General features: G+C 36.9%; 1 protein-coding gene across 18 annotated transcripts in view; it reads left to right on the top strand.

Moving 5' to 3' along the window:
• CREM (cAMP responsive element modulator) overlaps positions 1 to 18,135 on the top strand; it is a 78,186-nt gene that overhangs the window by 11,144 nt on the left and 48,907 nt on the right. For 12 of the 18 annotated variants that reach the window (XM_008589042.1, XM_008589044.1, XM_008589049.1 and 9 more), the window contains exon 1: positions 11,212 to 11,331. The exons of 2 other annotated variants lie outside the window; for them this stretch is intronic. In XM_008589042.1, the coding sequence (XP_008587264.1) occupies positions 11,212 to 11,331 (120 nt within the window). Of the gene's footprint in view, positions 1 to 11,207; positions 11,332 to 11,605; positions 11,607 to 12,518; positions 12,524 to 18,135 lie in introns of those variants that run through there. 4 more of the 18 variants (XM_008589052.1, XM_008589043.1, XM_008589059.1 and 1 more) reach the window with 3 other exon arrangements.

Genomic DNA, 18,135 nt, shown 5'->3' on the forward strand with positions numbered 1-18,135 from the left:
ATGATAGCATTCCTTTAAAATGTTTTTCCTTTTTCCTTTCATTTATTTCTCTTGTTTATATATTTGTTCCTGATATGTGGTTATGCCTAAATAACTTTGGTGATTAATTGCCTCTGTTTCTATAAGTATAGATATTTTTATGAATGTATTTCTTTATATTTGTTTCTCTTTTTTTGTCAGCTGGTCTGTATTCATTTCTTTTAAGTATATTATAGGTGTCTACCTATTGTTTGTATTATATTGAACAAATAGTACTGTATTATAGTACTTTAGTATTTTGGGGAATTATTACAGTATGATGCAGATGTTATATTGTAGTCCTAGAAAATAACAGAATAAGTCCTAAAAAAATAATAAAATAAATATAGTTCTACCTCCAAAAAAGTGGTTTACTCTAGAAGTCTTTAAAAATTGTTTTAATGGAGGATTCTGTTTTTTTAAACAGTTATATTAACATTTTTTTAAGTTGGATCCCAATATATTCAGAACAGGTTGGGATAATATTTGCTTTTCTATCAAAGGAGGGAAAGGTCTGCTAAATAATATAAAAGAGATTTCAGAAGAAATATTTTAAAAGAATATGGCTATTCTTCTTTATCGTTTATAAGTTTAAATATCTCCATTTTAGCAACTCCTTGTCTGTTTTTTAGAATTGTAGAACCAAATATTTGCCAGTATTTTGCTTGCTGTTAGTTCATGGTGCTTAATAGACTTTTTATTTGGTTTAGTTGTTTATTGTTTTATTTTTAAATATTCTGCAATATTTTTTTTGGCGCTGGCCAGTGTGGGGATCTCAACCCATGATCTTGGTGTTATAACATTGGGGTTAGTTCATGGTGCTTAATAGACTTTTTATTTGGTTTAGTTGTTTATTGTTTTATTTTTAAATATTCTGCAATTTTTTTTTTGGCGCTGGCCAGTGTGGGGATCTCAACCCATGATCTTGGTGTTATAACATTGGGCTCTAACCAATGAGCTAACCAGCCAGCCCCCAAATATTCCGCAATTTATAATTGCTAATTGGTTCTTTTTGTCTCTAATAATGATACTTGTTTAAGATTAAAATACTACATAATTAATTAATTTTAAGATGACTATTTTAGTACAACTATGATTAATATTTGGCTGTTATAGAAAATGAGATTTGAGGAAATTCATTCTATGATGCATCTCTTCAATTTTAGTATATTTAGCCATAAAATATATAGTGAACAGTGCAGGATTATAATGGATCTTTCTTACTCATTATAAATAAATTCAGTGTGGAGCATCTGAGGCTGATTTACAGATGTTAATGTTGTATGTATAACATTTACAGCTGAGTTCTGGGTCCTACATATCCTGCTGAGATAATGCTTAAAAATGCCTAGTGTAGGGCCTGACTCATGTTGAGTACTTAAATGTTAGTTGAATCTTCTGTCCCTGGGTCCTGTCCTGGGGGTTGGTTTTTTGGTGGGTTTGGGAGGTTGTACTGGAGAGCAGAATAAACTTGCTTGAAAATGATTGGGCATATATTTTAAATTGCTAGTGTTACTTTTCTGTAGATAATTTTTACCTTCAAATAAACTGATTTTAGTACCAAACTTTTATTGAGTAACGTACTGAGCATCATACCAGATACTCTGGAAAAATACAAATGGCATAAAATTAGAGTCCATACATCCAGTATGAAAGACAAAACATATCTGAATGAAGATTGTGACAACAGTTGTGGCATACTCAAAAACACATCATTATTGTAAAATGTTGTTTGAACGGGAATACTCAGGACACTAGTGTGTAAGGAACCCTGGAGACATAGTCATAAGACCTCATTTTTATCCCATCATGTTGCTGATTATGCATCCTGTAGAAAGTCAATTTCTCTGAACCTTATTTTTATCACTACAGTAACCTCTGACAGTTGCATAGTCTTCCAGAATGATGGAGTTTGGATGTATTGTCCTCCTAGAACTCATGTGGAAATTTGGTCCCCAATGTGGCAGTGCTGGAAACTGTTTGAGTCGTGGGGGAGGATCTCTCATGAATGGATTAATGCACTTTCTGGGGGGTGGGGGAGTGAGTTCTCTATTAGTTCCCACAAGAGCTGGTTGTTTAAAGGACCCTGGCACCTCCTCCCTCTCTCTCTCACTTCCTTTCACTGTGTGATCTGCATGTACCTGCTGCTATCTGCTGTTTTCTGCCATGAGTAGAAGCAGCCTGAGGCCTGCACCAGATGCAGCTGTCCCCGAATCGTAAACCTCTTCTCTTTATAAATTAGCTAGTCTCAGGTATTCTGTTATAGCAACACAAAAATGGACAAGACACAGAATAATCAATTAATTGGTTTATTTAACATTTATGGTTGTTACTGTACTAGGGACTGGAAATACACAGACATCTAAGATGTGATTCCCATGTCTGAGTTGCTCACGCTAGTGTTATTACAGTGTGAACAAATGTATTATAGGCTAGACAAGTGCTGTAATGGAGGCATTGCATAATTTGCTTTGGGAACTCAGAAGAAAATAACTAATTCTGCCCAAGGCTATTAGCACAGGCTTTTGAAAGATGGTGTCCTTGAGCCGGGCCTTGAAAAACTAGTAGGAATTTGCCTGTTAGACAAAGAAGGGATAAAGGGCTTTCCAGGGAGAGGAAAGATCTGATGGAAAAGATTAGAACTGTGGGAATAAGATGTGTAGTTGGAAAAATGGCTTATTAGGAGCCTGGAATGCAGAGTGGGAAGGAATGGAGTGACTAGAGATGAGGCTGTAAAAGTAAAATGGGGTCACATTGTGGAAGAGATTGAATGGCAGTTAGGTTTGGTAATTGAGAATATGGACTTTGAAAAAATACCTTGTATCAAAACCTGGCTATGCCACTTAATACCTTTGTAGTAAGATCAGATTCTTATGTCTATGTCTCCTTTTTCTTATCTCAAAGAAGAACTAATTGTGTTGACCTTATAGAGTTGTTAAGGATCAAATCTACTAGGCATTTACTGCATTATAAATGGTATTTACAGTTATAATGGTTATTATGAGAAGTTTAGATTTTATCCCACAGTCAATAGGGACTACTGAAGAGTTTTAAGCAGAGAAGTGTTTTAAGCGAAATATATGTTTTAGAAAGACAACTATTGACATGGATTGGAGCCAGGAGATACAGTGGTGGCAGTTGAAATGTAGAGAAGGAGACTTAATTGTTCTTTAGAAGGCAAAATTATCATACCTGGTGATGATCCTATAGGAAATGAAAGGGACAGAGTTTTAGGGGTGACACCCAGGTTTCCAGTTTGAACAACAAGGATGGATGGTGGGGGTCCATTTCCTGAGATAGGAAACTCAGTAGATAGAACATGTGTGCAGGAAGAAGAGGAATTTAGTTTTGGACCCATTGATTTTGAGGTACCTACCGGGTATTTGTTTGGAGATATGAAATAGGCATTTGGATATATGATTTTGGAATTCAGGAGAGACCTCTGGGGTAGAGATGTAGATTTGACAGTCAGACTTAAAGCTGGCATTCAAATCCAGAGAAAATGATGATATTAAATAGGGAGAGATTTGAGAATGAGGCAAGAAAGCTAAGCAGAGCCCTGAAGATGTTGAAGGTCAGCATTGAGTGAGGAAAAGAATTGACAAAGGAGTTTGTAGAGGAATTGTCAGAGAATTGGATGAGAACAGGAATAATGCAATATCAGGACATCAAGATAGAGTTCAAGGAGGAAGATGTTGTCAACACTTTGAATGCTGCTCAGAGATCAAACAAGATGGAACTTAAAATGTACATTGGATTTAGTGAGAGATTGATTATCTTTTCTAGAGAAGTTTTAGAGAGGCAGAAGCCAGTTTGGGGTCGTCTAGGAGTAGAGGGGAGGTGAAGAAACGGAGGTGGTCTTGGCAGTTTAGCAGTGAAAGAGAAAGGAGAGATTCAAGGGAACAGCTAGAGAAAGAGTTTTGGTCCTCTGTGTGTGTGTGTGTGTGTGTGTGTGTGTGTGTGTGTGTGTGTGTGTGTGTGTGTGATAGAGAGACTTGAAGGCGTTTAAATCTTGACAAGAGGAAACCATTAGAGACGAGAGAGTAAACCATGGTATAATGCTCCTGAAGCAGGCAGAGAAGGGCATGGGATCCAGAGAATAGATATAGGCATTTCAGAGCAGGGAGAAGGCAGGAGGCAAGAGAAAATGGTGACTATAGATGTAAGTGGGTTGGTTGATTTGGTGGCAGGATGTTGAGGTAGTTTGCATTAGAAACAGGAGGCAAGGTCTTATGTCAAGAGTAATTCAGGGATTTGAGAAGAGGGAAAAAAATTGAAATGGTTGTGGAAAATGGGAGAGTCAGCTCACTAGGGAAACTCAGTAAGATCGTTGCCCATCTGAGTTGAAAACCATGAATTCAATAGCTTTAATAATATTATTTTATAATTTTTTCAGTACTGTCAGCCTTGGTGCAGGCATAGAGGAGACAGAGAGTTGGTTTTATCCAAGATTGGTTTTTACCAAGCAACAAAAGGAAAGGGGACAGTAGAATTTAGGGTATTGGGAAACAGTAGTTAAAATGAGAAACCATGTAGCGAATAGGGTAGGAAATGAAGAAAGGATAAGGCTGTTGGAAAGGGAGAAAGTGGTCCAGAGATCTCAGTGTGGTGAAATAACATGTGTGATAGGAGTTATAAAAGCAGGGAGCAAGCTGGAAGGATAGGATGTTGAAGTCAGAGTGAGATGTTGGAATTAATTGTTTCAGAGCTGGAGTAGTTTTGCCCGCTGACAAGGTCTGTTGTGTGGCCAACCACTCAAGGAGATGGCTGAAGTGTTATAGAGAAAGTCATTGATCTGAGGCAACAGGGTGAGGGATGAGTCCTTCTTTTGAATGTTGAATAGACATGGAATGGTTGAGGAAAGCTTTTAAGGGCCAGAGTCCTCAGTTTATATCCTGGAGGTGTGTAGAAGATGAGACAACCAACTACCTTGAGCCTCAATAAACAAAGGTTTTTATGAGGAAGTAGAGGAGGAAAAGCTGGGAAGCAATAGTGGGGAACAAAGAGGATGTCATGTCAACACTCTGATCTTGAAGGGGTATGGGAGGGTGAGCCCTCTTGAGAGGGCTGTATGGGGGCTTTGGGAATTCCAGACAGCACATTGGAAAGGTTTAGAAGGAGAATAGGACTGAGGGATTGTGTTGTGAGGGGAAAGGAAGCCCTAGTTATGAGAGTGAAGATGAAATATGGAAGGGGCTTATATCTTGGAAACAGGAATGTGAGGTGTTAATGGATGTTGTCTTAGTCCATTTTCTGTTGATGTAATGAATACTTGAGACTGGGTAATTTATAAAGAAGAGAAATTTATTTCTTATAATTCTGGAGGCTGGGAAGCCCAAGATCGAGGGGCTACATCTGATGAGGGCCTTCTTCTAGTGGAGACTCTGTAGAAGTCTAGAGGTGACTCAGGGCATCACATGGCAAGGGGGCTCACAAGAGAGAGCCAAACTGGCTTTTTTAACAACAGACCCACTCTTGTGATAACTAACCCACTCCTGTGATAACCCATCCATGAATGGATTATTCTATTCATGAGGGTAGGGCCCTCATGACCTTATCACCTCTTAAAGGCCCCACCTTTAATACTATTACATTGGGGATTAAGTTTCAACATGAGTTTTGAAGGGAACAAACGTTTAAACCATAGCAGATGTGATTCTGGGATGGGTGCAGGGGCATTGCGATTCAGTTACTGCTTAGGAAGAGGCCCAGTATCTGTGATTTATGATCTTTGGAGTAGATGGCAGCAATTGTGAGGAACAGCAGCTCAGCTGCTTGGTCCAGTGTTGGGATAGGAGGTTATGATGGATGACACCAAGTGGTCATCTGGCAAAGAGGATGAATGGAGGTGGCTGCTGACCTTCCATTTCTGCTTTTTTTCACTGTGAGGCTCAAGGCCTCAAGAGCATCCTGATTTGGCTGATGTTTAGCTTTGTGAGGTTTGTCTTTTGCAGCTGACCTGGTTCTGACTGACATATGACACATGATTATAGCCTTTGGAATTTGCTTAGATGGTAGTACTCTTGATTAAAAGGAGGACTATAAAGGAAGGGGCAGGCATCTATGAAAACTCCGGTTGAGATGCTCAACAGGAGGGAAGTGTGCATAATACAGATTTGGGGCCATCTGAATATAGGATTGAAGGAGCCATAGTATGTAGATTGTTCAAAAGAAAAGGGCAAAGGATTGAACTCTGGGAAATACCCAAGAGAAAAAGAGACCACTTAAGATAATTGCATTAGATAGTATACTTAAAAACACTTCCATGTGTAAAACATTTTGAAATCTGTTTCACAACTTATAAAGTCTTTTATTATATCTCAAAAAGTGGGTCCTGAATAGTTTTATTTTTTAAGCATTAAAACTTTTTATTTTGATGGTAGTCTTCTTGAATTCTATTATATATAACTTTCTATCCTTAAAGTAGACTGTATTAATCTCTTTCTGATGCTTATAATGCAATACTGGGAACAAGGTGATTTATAAGGAAACAAAATTTATTGCTTAGAGTTTCAGAGGCTGGGAAGTCAAAAGTCTAGGGAACACATTTGGTGAGGGTCTTGGTGGTGGTAACAGTGACACAGGGGTCTCTCATGGCAGAAAATAGCAGAGCAGTTCTCACTGCTCTCCTTTTAAAGCCCTCAGACAGGTATTGTTTAATTCCTGTCATTTAATTGAGTTTTGTTTAGATGATTTAAATATCTTTTGATCATTCTCTTCTTCAATGTTAGTTGAAGATTTAACATGGCATTTAGCTGGCATTTTTGTTTTAATGCTGGGTTTTGCTCTTTCTTGTGTTTGTGATAGTGGTCATCATTATTCAGATTCCAGATGAAGGACTCCCTTGAGAATTTCTCGCAGGGCTGGTTGTGTGATGGTGAACTCCCACAACTTTTGTTTGTCTGGGAAATATACTATTTCTCCCTCATTTCTGAAGGAGAGCCTTGCTGGGTAAAGAATTCTTGGCTGGCAACTTTTTTCTTTAAGTATTTTGAATATATCATTCTACTTTCTTCTGGCCTGTAGGGTTTCAGTTGAAAAGTTTGCTGTTAGTCTGATGGGGGCTTCTCTATAGGTGACTTGATGCTTTTCTCTTGCTGCTTTTAGAATTCTCTTTTTGTCTTTGAGCTTTGAAAATTTAACTATAATGTGTCCTGGGGAGGATCTTTTTGGATTGAATCTGGGGACCTTTGAGCTTCTTGGATCTGAAGGTCTGTATCTGTCCCTATACCTGGGAAGTTTTCTGTTACTATTTCCTTGAACAGGTTTTCAATACCTTTTCTTTTCTCCTCCCCTTCTGGAATACCCACAATTCAGATGTTAGAGCACTTGAGGTTGTCTGCTATCTCTCTTAGATTTTCCTCATTATTTTTAATTCTTTTTTCCTTTTTTTTGTCTGCCTGGATTATTTTGTTTATTTTTTATTTATATATTTATTTTTCCTTTTTGTCTTTTTTCGTGACTGGTAACGGGATCGCAACCCTCGGTGTCGCGCCCGGTCTCCACATGGGATCCGAACCCTTGGCGGGAGCGCCGCCGCGCTCCCAAGCGCCGCACTCTACCGAGTGCGCCACCGGGCCGGCCCTGCCTGGATTATTTTGAAAAGACCATCTTTGAGATGTGAAATTCTTTCTTCTTCTTGCCCTACCCTACTGCTCAAGCTCTGTGTTGTGTTTTTTATTTCATTGAGTGAATCTTTCATTTCTAGGAGTTCTGCTACACTCTTTTTTAGGGTATTAATCTCTTTGTAAATTTCCTCCTTCATATTCTGGGTATTTTTTCTTGTTTCATTGTGTTCTCTAATTGAGTCTTCATGCCCATGACCAGCATTATTAATCCTTTCATGAGGCATGGTCCTCAGAATCTAATCACCTCTTCAAGGCCCCACCCTTCAGTTACCATAACAGGATTTCCCACCCTCTTAACAGTCACAGTGGGGATCAAGCTACTAACTAATACATAAAACTTGGGGAACACAAGCCATTTCATATACTAAGCATAATTAACCTTTTCCTGATTACTTAAGATAGTTCTTGTAGATATAATTGTTGAATTGTAACTCACAAATCTTTTTTTTTAACACATAATTTCTTGAATATAAAAAACTAGGCAAATTTATCCTATATGGACCCGAATTGCCACACACTTGGAATTCTTGATCTGTTTATTATAAACTACAGTGTCTCCCCCCTTATTGTCACCGGTCACTTCTTATATCCAGTATATTTAGAAACCAGATAAATGAGAATTTTATTTGAAATAAGAATAAATGGGTTAATGTGTGAACCAGGAGAGGTTCTGTTCATTTCAGAAGTTTTAGGCCATTTGTTTTGCCCATTTATAGAGAACTTTTGCTTATTGTCTGGTTCTTCACTGAATTCTATATTAATATCAAATAGTTGAAACTTTATACAGTACAGATTGACTCCATAGATACTGAAAGACCTGGAGTAGAGGAGGCATATGAGTGAGATGGTATTTTTCCATCTCTTTTTAGAGTATTAATACATTTTCTAGAGTATTATTAAAGACTTTTTCTAATATAGTTCCATCCAACCTTTCTAGCCCTGCTTCTACCAGTCCTACTCTCTCTTCTCCCCACTCTAATTAGGCTCCTCTACCCAGCACCCAGATTTTTACTCCAGTCAGCTATTCTGTTTCCCAGACATACTTTGTATTTTCCTTCTGCTCATAGTCCACCTTTCCTTTTCTACCTGGTGAAATCCTACTCATCCTTAAATATACAACTCTTAGGGCCCCAATATGCAACTCTTATGGCCCCATCCTTGGGCAGACTTATTCATTCCCTCCTATGTTTTCCAAAGCATTTCACACATAACATACTTCACACAATTTAGGAAGTTACTTCGCTTGTGTTCATTACTGGTCTACCAATAAGCTAAGTGTTTCTCAAGTCTTAATATGCATCGGAGTCACTTAGATATAAAAAATTAGGTCCCCCGGAAAGTTTGATTCAGTAGGTTTGGGGCTGAGCCTGGGAAAATGCACTTTTTAAAACAAGTACTTTAGTTAATTCTGATGCAGATTGTCCAAGGACTATACTTTCAGAAAACAAGGACCGTCTAGTTAATGGATTCCTTCAGGGCAAGGGCCCTGACTTGCCCACTTTTGTCCTTTCAGGGCCTATCATGTAGGTGATACTAAATGAATGTTTCTAAATTGAATAGAGTTTACTGGCGAAGGCCTTTCAGCATGTAATTTTTGAGTTGAGACTCAGGTTGTTGGCAGGACCTTAAGAGAGCTTTTAACAAAGGTGTAAAAAATAGCACATTTCTCAGGTTGTTTCCAAAATGCTCCTGCTAGGGTATGCACTGTGGAAAATCGATTCCTCTGGTGGTCAAATACTTTTGGAAAATGCTGCCTATTGTATCTGTGCCCTCTACCTTTCTCAAGATACACTAGTATATTCCACCTTCAGAGATATTCTGCAGTAAGAAAGCCCTCTTAATCTCGGATATGTAAAATGTTTGGGCCAAGCATTCCCCCTACCCTCTTTTCCTGGACATTGCTTTTTCGTATCCTGCAGCACTAATGTTCTGAGGTATTCCCTTTGGGAACTGCTCACGTAAGCAAGAGTAGAGCAGTGGGAATGAGCAGATGTGCATGACGGTGACCGGTACTCACCTAGGACTGGAGGTGCTGTGCTGGGAAAGAAGAAGAGAGATCAAGGAATTGGGGAATATTAAGGGAAAGGTGTTTTGCCATGGTAGGCTATAGGTTTTTATTTTGGTATGATTGTTCTAAATTGTTACAGCCAGTTATGAGTATTAAAATGACTTTGTAGTATAGACTATAGCAGACAGGTTTGAGAATGGTAGGCTTGGATTCAAGTAATAGCTATTGAAATGCAAAAGAAAGTACTGTGTGAAAGAGTAGATGAAGGATCTATGGGACCTGGTGCCCAGTTAAATCTGGGAACACAATTTAGACATTTAAATTCAAAGTTCTAGGTCACATGGGGGATAATTATAATTTGAGGTAAAGGGCATGCTGACAGTATTGATCTGGTCATCACATCTTGGGCATAAGTGGTAATGGTGAGCTTTGTACTTCACAAATATGAATAACCAATAAAATTTTTTTAAAAAGTTCTTAGGGGGACTTCATACTTTTTGGATATATGAGGGTACTTCTAAAAGTTCATGGAAAAATAAGATTAAAAGATAATATGAATCCCCACACTGGCCAGCCACCAAAACAAACAAACAAACAAACAAACAAAAAAAGATAATATGAATCTTTCTATGAACTTTTGAAGACCCCTCATATATTTAGACTAGTAAGGTGAAAAAAACACATTATTGACAATTGAAAAGATGTACAGCTGCAGGGAGTAGTTCTTAGAAGTAAGTTTTTAAAAATTAATTATTTTGTTTGTATTTTATATTTTCCTTTAACAGGATGAAGTTTATTATAATATGGTTTACCTTCCAGAAAGACTTCATATAGAATCATTAACTAAGTTAAATTCTTAGACAAACTGAAATCATGTCAAAAGTTTACCTGGAAAAATTAGATTCTCCTCTTTAAATAACTGAGGAACTGCAGGACAAGTGGTCAATTCTTAGTGATTCAATTTGTTTGGGAGGCTTATTTATCAGAAACTACTTAGTGCTAACAAAGCAAGACACATTTTTATATTATAACACATTTAATTTAGAAAATGGAGAAATTCTTTCACACTACATCATAATATGAGTATAAAGCAGGCAGATTAGGTCTTGAGGATCATAGAATATTTATATTTTTCATGTAAAATAGAACACCTAACTTTATCCCTCGTTTACACTAAACAGAATGCTTAAAATAATTATCAAGGAGACTTTATTACAATATTTTTTTTAAGTTTTAAAATAAGCTAATTTCATAAAATATTTTGCAGTGCTTCCTTGGTAATGTTCACATTCAGTGAGCAGAGAAGGTGCCTTAAGTTTGGAGAGTTAGCACTCTGCTACTGAATCTATTCTTGAAAAAATACGAGAGTACTTTAGAAAGTTCAGGGAGAAAATAGAGTTGAAAGGTAGTACAAATCTTTTCGTGAAGTTTTTGAAGTACTCTCATAATATAATTGGATGTCAGAAATGAATATCTGAAAGCTAGGCAAAAACCATTATTTCCAGATGCTTCAGATAGGGTCTTAATACTCTTCCTTTTTATTGTCTTTTCAGACAAATGACCACGGAAATAATTGAATCCCAGCAGGATGGAAGTATAACACATTCTATGGCAGAGAGTGAATCTGCTCATATGCAAACTCAGGCTGGTCAAAATTTAATCCCTACTTTAGCTCAGGTAGGCAATAGGCAGGCACTGATGAAAGTTAAAATATATGGAAATGAGAATTATGTGCACATTCTGTTTTTTTGCAGTTTATCTTAAATTTCGCATGTTCACTGGTTATCAGCCGTCCTTATTGATTTGATTCTGAAGAAAAGATACATATCGTAGTTACATTTGCATTGTAACAGACACTTGGCAGTGCCCCATGTCTACCACCACCACCAGTGTGCGAAGGAAAAACAAAAACCCCTCCATAATATGTAATCCTCAAATTATTATTTGAGAGGGTTGCTAATTCCAAATTCATACAGTTCTAATATTCTTAGATATAAAGATGGCAGAAATCTTACATTTATTCGGTATGTATTTGGCCTGATTCTTTTCAGTTTGGTCTTAAACTGAATTGGTTTCATTCACAGAGCACCAGTTTCAATTAGTGCCAATTTTTCAGCTCCTAAAATTTATTTACGAGGTATTTATAAAAATGTGTGGTAAATGTCAGTGGTTGCCAGGATTTCAGGGGATGAAGGAGGGAGGAGAGGAGAGAGGGATGAATAGGCAGAACACAGAAGATTTTTAGGGTAGCAAAACTATTCTGTGTGGTTAATAACATGAGATTATGTATTAGGCAAAACCCGTAGAACTGTACAATACAAAGAGGGAACTTTAATATAAAATTAAGTAAATAATAATATACTGATATGGATTCATAATTGTAACAAATGTACCACACTAATGTAATGAGTCAATAATAGAAACTGTATATGGGGATGGAAGGAAGATTTGGAAACTACCTGTACTTTCTGCTCAATTTCTCTATAAAACTAAAACTGCTATAAAAATAAAGAAAAAACAAAAAAAGTGTGGTAAAAACAAACATTTATTAATTAGTTTCTCAAATATTTATTGAATACCTATTTTGTCTAGGCATTATTCTAGATGCATGGGGATTTATAGTTCCCAACCTTAAATATCTCATGGTGGAGTGGGGTAGACAGGTATTTTAACAATAATTGCAATTATTTTCTCCAGGCTCATCAGTGTTGCTGCACATGGTAGAATGTCATTCTTTTTTATGGCTGAGTAGTATTCCATTATGTATATATACCACAATTTCCTTATCCAGTCATCCATCAATGGACATTTAGGTTGGTTCCATCATCTGGCTATTGTAAACAGAGCTGCAGTAAACATGGGAGTGCAGGTATCTCTTTGACTTGATGATTTCCAATCCTCTGGATATATCCCCAGGAGTGGGATTGCTAGATGATATGGAAGTTCTATCTGTAGTTGTTTGAGAAACCTCCATACTGTTCTCCGTAATGGCTGTACTAATTTACAGTCCCACCAACAGTGTAGAAGGGTTCCGCTTTCTCTGCATCCTCTTCAGCATTTGTTATTCTCTCAGAGTGGTTTTTATTTGCATTTTGCTGATGATTAATGATGCTGAGTATTTTTTCATATACCTGTTGGCCATTTGTATGTCTTGCTTTGAGAAATGTTGATTCAGCTCCTTTGCCCATTTTTTAATCGGCTTATTTGTTTTTTTGCTGTAAAGTTGTTTGAGCTCTTTGTGTATTCTGGATATTCATCCCTTGTTGGATGTGTAGTTTGCAAATATTTTCTCCCATTCTATAGGTTGTCTCTTCACTCTGTTGATTGTTTCCTTTGCTGTGCAGAAGCTTTTTAGTTTGATATAATCTCATTTGTTTATTTTTTCTTTTGTTTTCTGTGCTAAGTGAAACAACCCAGGTACAGAAAGAGAAATACCATGTGTTCTCATAACCGGAGCTGAACCATAAATAAATAAATAAACAATAAAGATAGAGAAAGAGAAAGAACATGTGTTCTCACTCATAACCGGAGCTGAACCATAAATAAATAAATAAACAATAAAGATAGAGAAAGAGAAAGAAACAACAATCACAGTAATACACTGAACTTTTAGAAAGAGAGAAAAGAACTGGTTACTAGAGGTGGAAAAGGGGAGGGGAGGGGGAGAGGGAGGGGGTCTTATGAGGAATTGGTTAACAGACACAAAGAATGATTGCGTATTGCAGTGATCAAAAAGCTAACTATTCTAATCTAATCATGACACATTGTACACAGTTATTGAAAATCAACGTTGTACCTCACATGTATGTGTAATAAATTATCTAAAAATAATAATAATAATAATTGCAAAGCATAAGAAGTGCAGCGTTAGGTACAAAATGAATAAGACATACAGAGGAGGAGCAACCAGTTGACCAGGAGTGCTTTACAGAGGATTTGTCATTTGAGCTAGTCGTAAAGGGTGAGTAAGAGTTTGCTGGGTAGATAAGGGTACGGAAGCATATTCTAGGCAGAGAGAAGTATGTGTACAGAGGCACAAACCTAGAGTAATGGGATATTCAGGGAACTACAGGCATCTAGTTTAACTGAAGCGTAGTGTCTGGGCTTGAAAGTTGAGCTGATAAAGGTAAGTAGATAATTGCATACATTTGAGAGTTTAGGGTATCCTATACTAGAAATAATATTGAAGTATTTTCAGATGCTCACTGTGTTTAGAACACTAGTAGCAATGTGGAGGTGGGATTGAAAGTCAGTGAGCTCGGTAGTGGGGCACCATTAGGGTGCCTGGTGGAGTCATGGTAGTGTGGGATGCAGAGGAGTAGTGAGATTTTAGTGATATACTGGAGGGGGAATAAAGAGGACCCCATGGGTGACTGGAAGGCCCAGAGAGAACACCAGGTACTTCCTGGATTATCTAAGGCCAGACTGATTCCTGTGAGATCTCTTCTTTTGCAGGAGTAGGGCCCATGCACCCAGCCTGCTTTTCTTTCTCCTTTCAGGCTGCCCACACCCACTCATTCCCTGGAGGTTTTCTATGAGTATTCTGTGGAGTTGCATGTCCCTAGCAACACCCTTCTTTGTTATCCTGGAAGACAGGTGGGCAGTTTTGCCTTAAAAAAAATAAAAGCACAACCTGTTTCTTGTTTAAAAAAAAATGCATGTTTATTGTGAAAAATTAACAAAATAAATATTATTAAAAAGAACATAAAAACTATACATAATCTTAACATCTAGAGATTTAATTGTTAACATTTTGATATACGTATGTTCTTTAGTCTTTTTATCTATGTGAGTATAATAGAATAGATGTCATACATATTTTTCATGAATTTGGGATCTTCCAGTGTTCTCATAACTATGATTCCTGATCTATATAATTCTGCCTTTCTTTGCTGAAGTTGTAGTTGAAAGCAAATCTTCCTTCTGCTTCCACTTCCCTCCCTTTAGGTACTAGTTCACTAACTTCTACACATACCTTTTTCCCCAGACTTCTGGGCTTGCACAGTCAGAACAATAGATCTCAATTGTCTAAAGATGGTAATCTGCAATTCTGAGGCCCTTCAGGCTGGGTGACACCCAGCTCTGTGAGCCTCAGAAGTTGCTAAGAGATCAACTAATAACGAAGTCTAAAAATTAGCCTTCATTATTTGAGGTTTTGGAATTGAATAGGATTTCAGTGGACAGAAACTAGGTTTTAGAAGGTTAGAGAATAAAAGGAGAAGAAGTGGAAATTGGAAGGATAGATTCTTCAGGAAATTTGTCTACGAGATAATAGAGAAAGGTGGGTTGTGAGACAAGAGAGTAAGAACTGGGGGGGAAGTTGGTGATGTTTTGAATAAAACAGAAGAGGTAGATAGAGACTTGTGAGAAGGCTGAATCAAGAAACTAGAAAAAACCTATGGTTTCCATTTATAATGCTTCTTTAAAAATCTCAAATATATCAGATGTTGATATTAAATATGGATAGCAAGTTGATGGTTTTTTGCTGTTTTTCTATTTCTTATGTGATTGAAGTATTTGTTCAGAAAATAAACTATGGTTTTTATCTTTTACGTGATAGAAATGTAAAGAGATTAAGAAATAACTAAGAATTATCCTCTATTCCATGCATAGATCATGATTTTTCAAAGAATTAGGACACAATTCTTAGAAGTCAAAATTTTATGAACACAATTACTAATTTAGGTTCTTGTGATGTCTGAAGCTATTCAATTTATGAGCATTTGTTATTATTATACAAGATTATGTATCTAGAAGGATTAGGAAATCAAGCTGAAATCTTTATTAACCCTATGATGTATGCCAAAAGTGATCGACTCTTTTGAACAATTCCTTTTGACATCATATTTACTTGCCACTTGTCTGATTTTTTTCAAACTTGAAGATTGTAAATTCCCAGATGTTTTAGACTTAAATTCAGTTTTTTGTAAAGAAGAATTTATAATACTTACTTTTTTTATTTACATGGTCAAATTATGATTAAACAGTATGGGAACAAAAGGTGTGACCACAAGATACAGAGGGTTTGATCCTTTGCATCTGATGGCGTTTGGTATTAGTACTTTTGACTGCCTTGGCCTTTCCGGAGCTTCTGCTAATCAAAGTGTACTGGGTGTGACCACAAGATACAGAGGGTTTGATCCTTTGCATCTGATGGCATTTGGTATTAGTACTTTTGACTGCCTTGGCCTTTCCGGAGCTTCTGCTAATCAAAGTGTACTCTGAAAATCATTCTGTTTACAAAGATCTGAAAACCACTGAGCTCGCTCTTGGCCCTCATTCCTCTGTTCTGTTGATGGATTGAGGTGAGGTAGTGGTGCACCAGGAGAGGCTACAATTTTAAGTTTTTCTATTTTGTAATTTCCCAGTGGTAAATACTGAGCTCGCTCTTGGCCCTCATTCCTCTGTTCTGTTGATGGATTGAGGTGAGGTGGTGGTGCACCAGGAGAGGCTACAATTTTAAGTTTTTCTATTTTGTAATTTCCCAGTGGTAAATGGAGCGTTTTCTTCTATCTGTGTTTAAAAGTAAAATCACAGTGGTGGTAATATCAAAGTTGGAAGCAGGAGTTGCCATTAACAAACCTTCAGGTGGCATATAATTGGGGGTTAAATATTGTGACATGGCTTTCTTCTTGCCTGAATTATTTTTTATGTTGGCTTATTTTTAATTGAAGCTGCTATGTGTATGTGTTGATATATAAGACTACATTCCACCCAACCCGGGAAAAACTCTTGGTGATAAATTGGAGAGTCTTATTTTAAATAACCAAGCCAGGAAGAAACCCTTTCCAGAAGCCAAAGTGATGAAAAGCAAAAATAATATATACAAGTAATTGTAAAATAGTTACATTTACATACTCTGGAAATAATATAATCTTTAATTGGATAATGGGAAATTTAGACTTCTTTTATTACAAAAGGTTTTAGACATATACAAGAGTAAAATAATGATACCACATATATATAAACTTAGTAATTATCAAGATTTTGTAGCACTTGCCTCATCTATCTTCTTTTTTTTTTTTTCTTTTTACTGAAATATTTTAAGCAGCTCTGCAGATATCAGATACCGTGTCATTTTACTCCTACTTATTTCTGGGTGTGCAGCTCTTAAAAAATTATGGACTTGTAAAAATATAACCAAATGTCTCTATCATTACTAATACAAGTATATTCCCTTGGTATAATATATAATCCATATTCACATTTCCTCATTTATCTAAAAAATACGTGATCTGTTCTGAAAGCAATAGTGATAACACCTTGAACTGTTCTTGTTCCAAGTCGCTCAGGAATTGATAACAGTGCCATGAAGATTTAGGTTGGTGAGGTAATCCAGACAGAGCCATTGGAAAGGACGTGTTTTAAAACTGACCTTCTGAAGCATAATTTCTTATAGTTGCAATGAAGACTTAGGCCCGAGCATGACACCTTGAGTCTGGAAGCTAAGTAGTTCTTCTGTGTAAATGACCAATTCTCAAGGTTTCATCAAAGACAGAAGGGAAAGATGAAAGGAGCAGAGTTACAGGAGTCATAGAGCTGGAAGGAGACTGGAGATTGTCAGGGTGGCATACTGCATTGAGAGAATTAGTTCTCACGTGGAATTTAACCTCTCTGAGGACCTGCGTATTTTTGGAAACAAGGAGATGCTAGGGAGGAAGAGAAATCCACTAGGGAATGTTGTTCAGAGGTTATACTCTGCTAATCTCCTTTCTTATCCTCTCCATTCTGAATGCACACAGTGTATAAAGAAGCACCTCAGAATAAAGTGGGCCTGGCATGTGGTGAGGGACTGAAGTAGGAATGATTTAACAAGGGATACTTGGAAATGTTGTATTTTAATGTATGAGTTGTAAATTTTCTTTTTCCATCTGGTAGAAAATTGGAATGGCATTTCTCATTGTTTTGGCGAGCTGTGCCAAAAATCCATCTTACTGGTTCTAAATAGGACCAGGAAGGATGTAGATGCCTATCAAAAAACAAACAGCTCAGCTGGTTAGGGCACAGTGTTATAACACCAAGGTCAAAGGTGTGGATCCCTGTATTGGCCAGCTACCAAAAAATAAAACCCCACAGAAAAACAAACAAATCCTCAAGCAACATTTGCTGTTGATAATAGGTCAGCACTAGGCAGAAAAACAGAAGCCACACTAGGTATTACAAACAGAGGATATTTAATAGAGAGAATTAATTACATGCGTGTTGAAAGTCTGAAAGAGCAAAAAGGGAAGGTGACACTAAGAGATCAAAAACAATCAGGACTTTTCAGGATAGGGAAACTAAATGGAAGAGGTAATGCTATATAAAAAAAAAAAGTAAGCAACATCATATTATATATTAAAGATGGCCTGCGTCATGTTACGTTGATTTGATGTATTAAACTTAAGTAGATCTTTTAACTAAGTAGATCTAGTTTAAGCTCATTGTTTAACTGACTCTTGTTTTTTTTTTTTTTTTTTTTTTTTTTTTTTTTTTTTTTTT

Source organism: Galeopterus variegatus, unplaced genomic scaffold (genome assembly GCF_000696425.1).
Source record: "Galeopterus variegatus unplaced genomic scaffold, G_variegatus-3.0.2 Scaffold5176, whole genome shotgun sequence".
Lineage (NCBI taxonomy): Eukaryota > Metazoa > Chordata > Mammalia > Dermoptera > Cynocephalidae > Galeopterus > Galeopterus variegatus.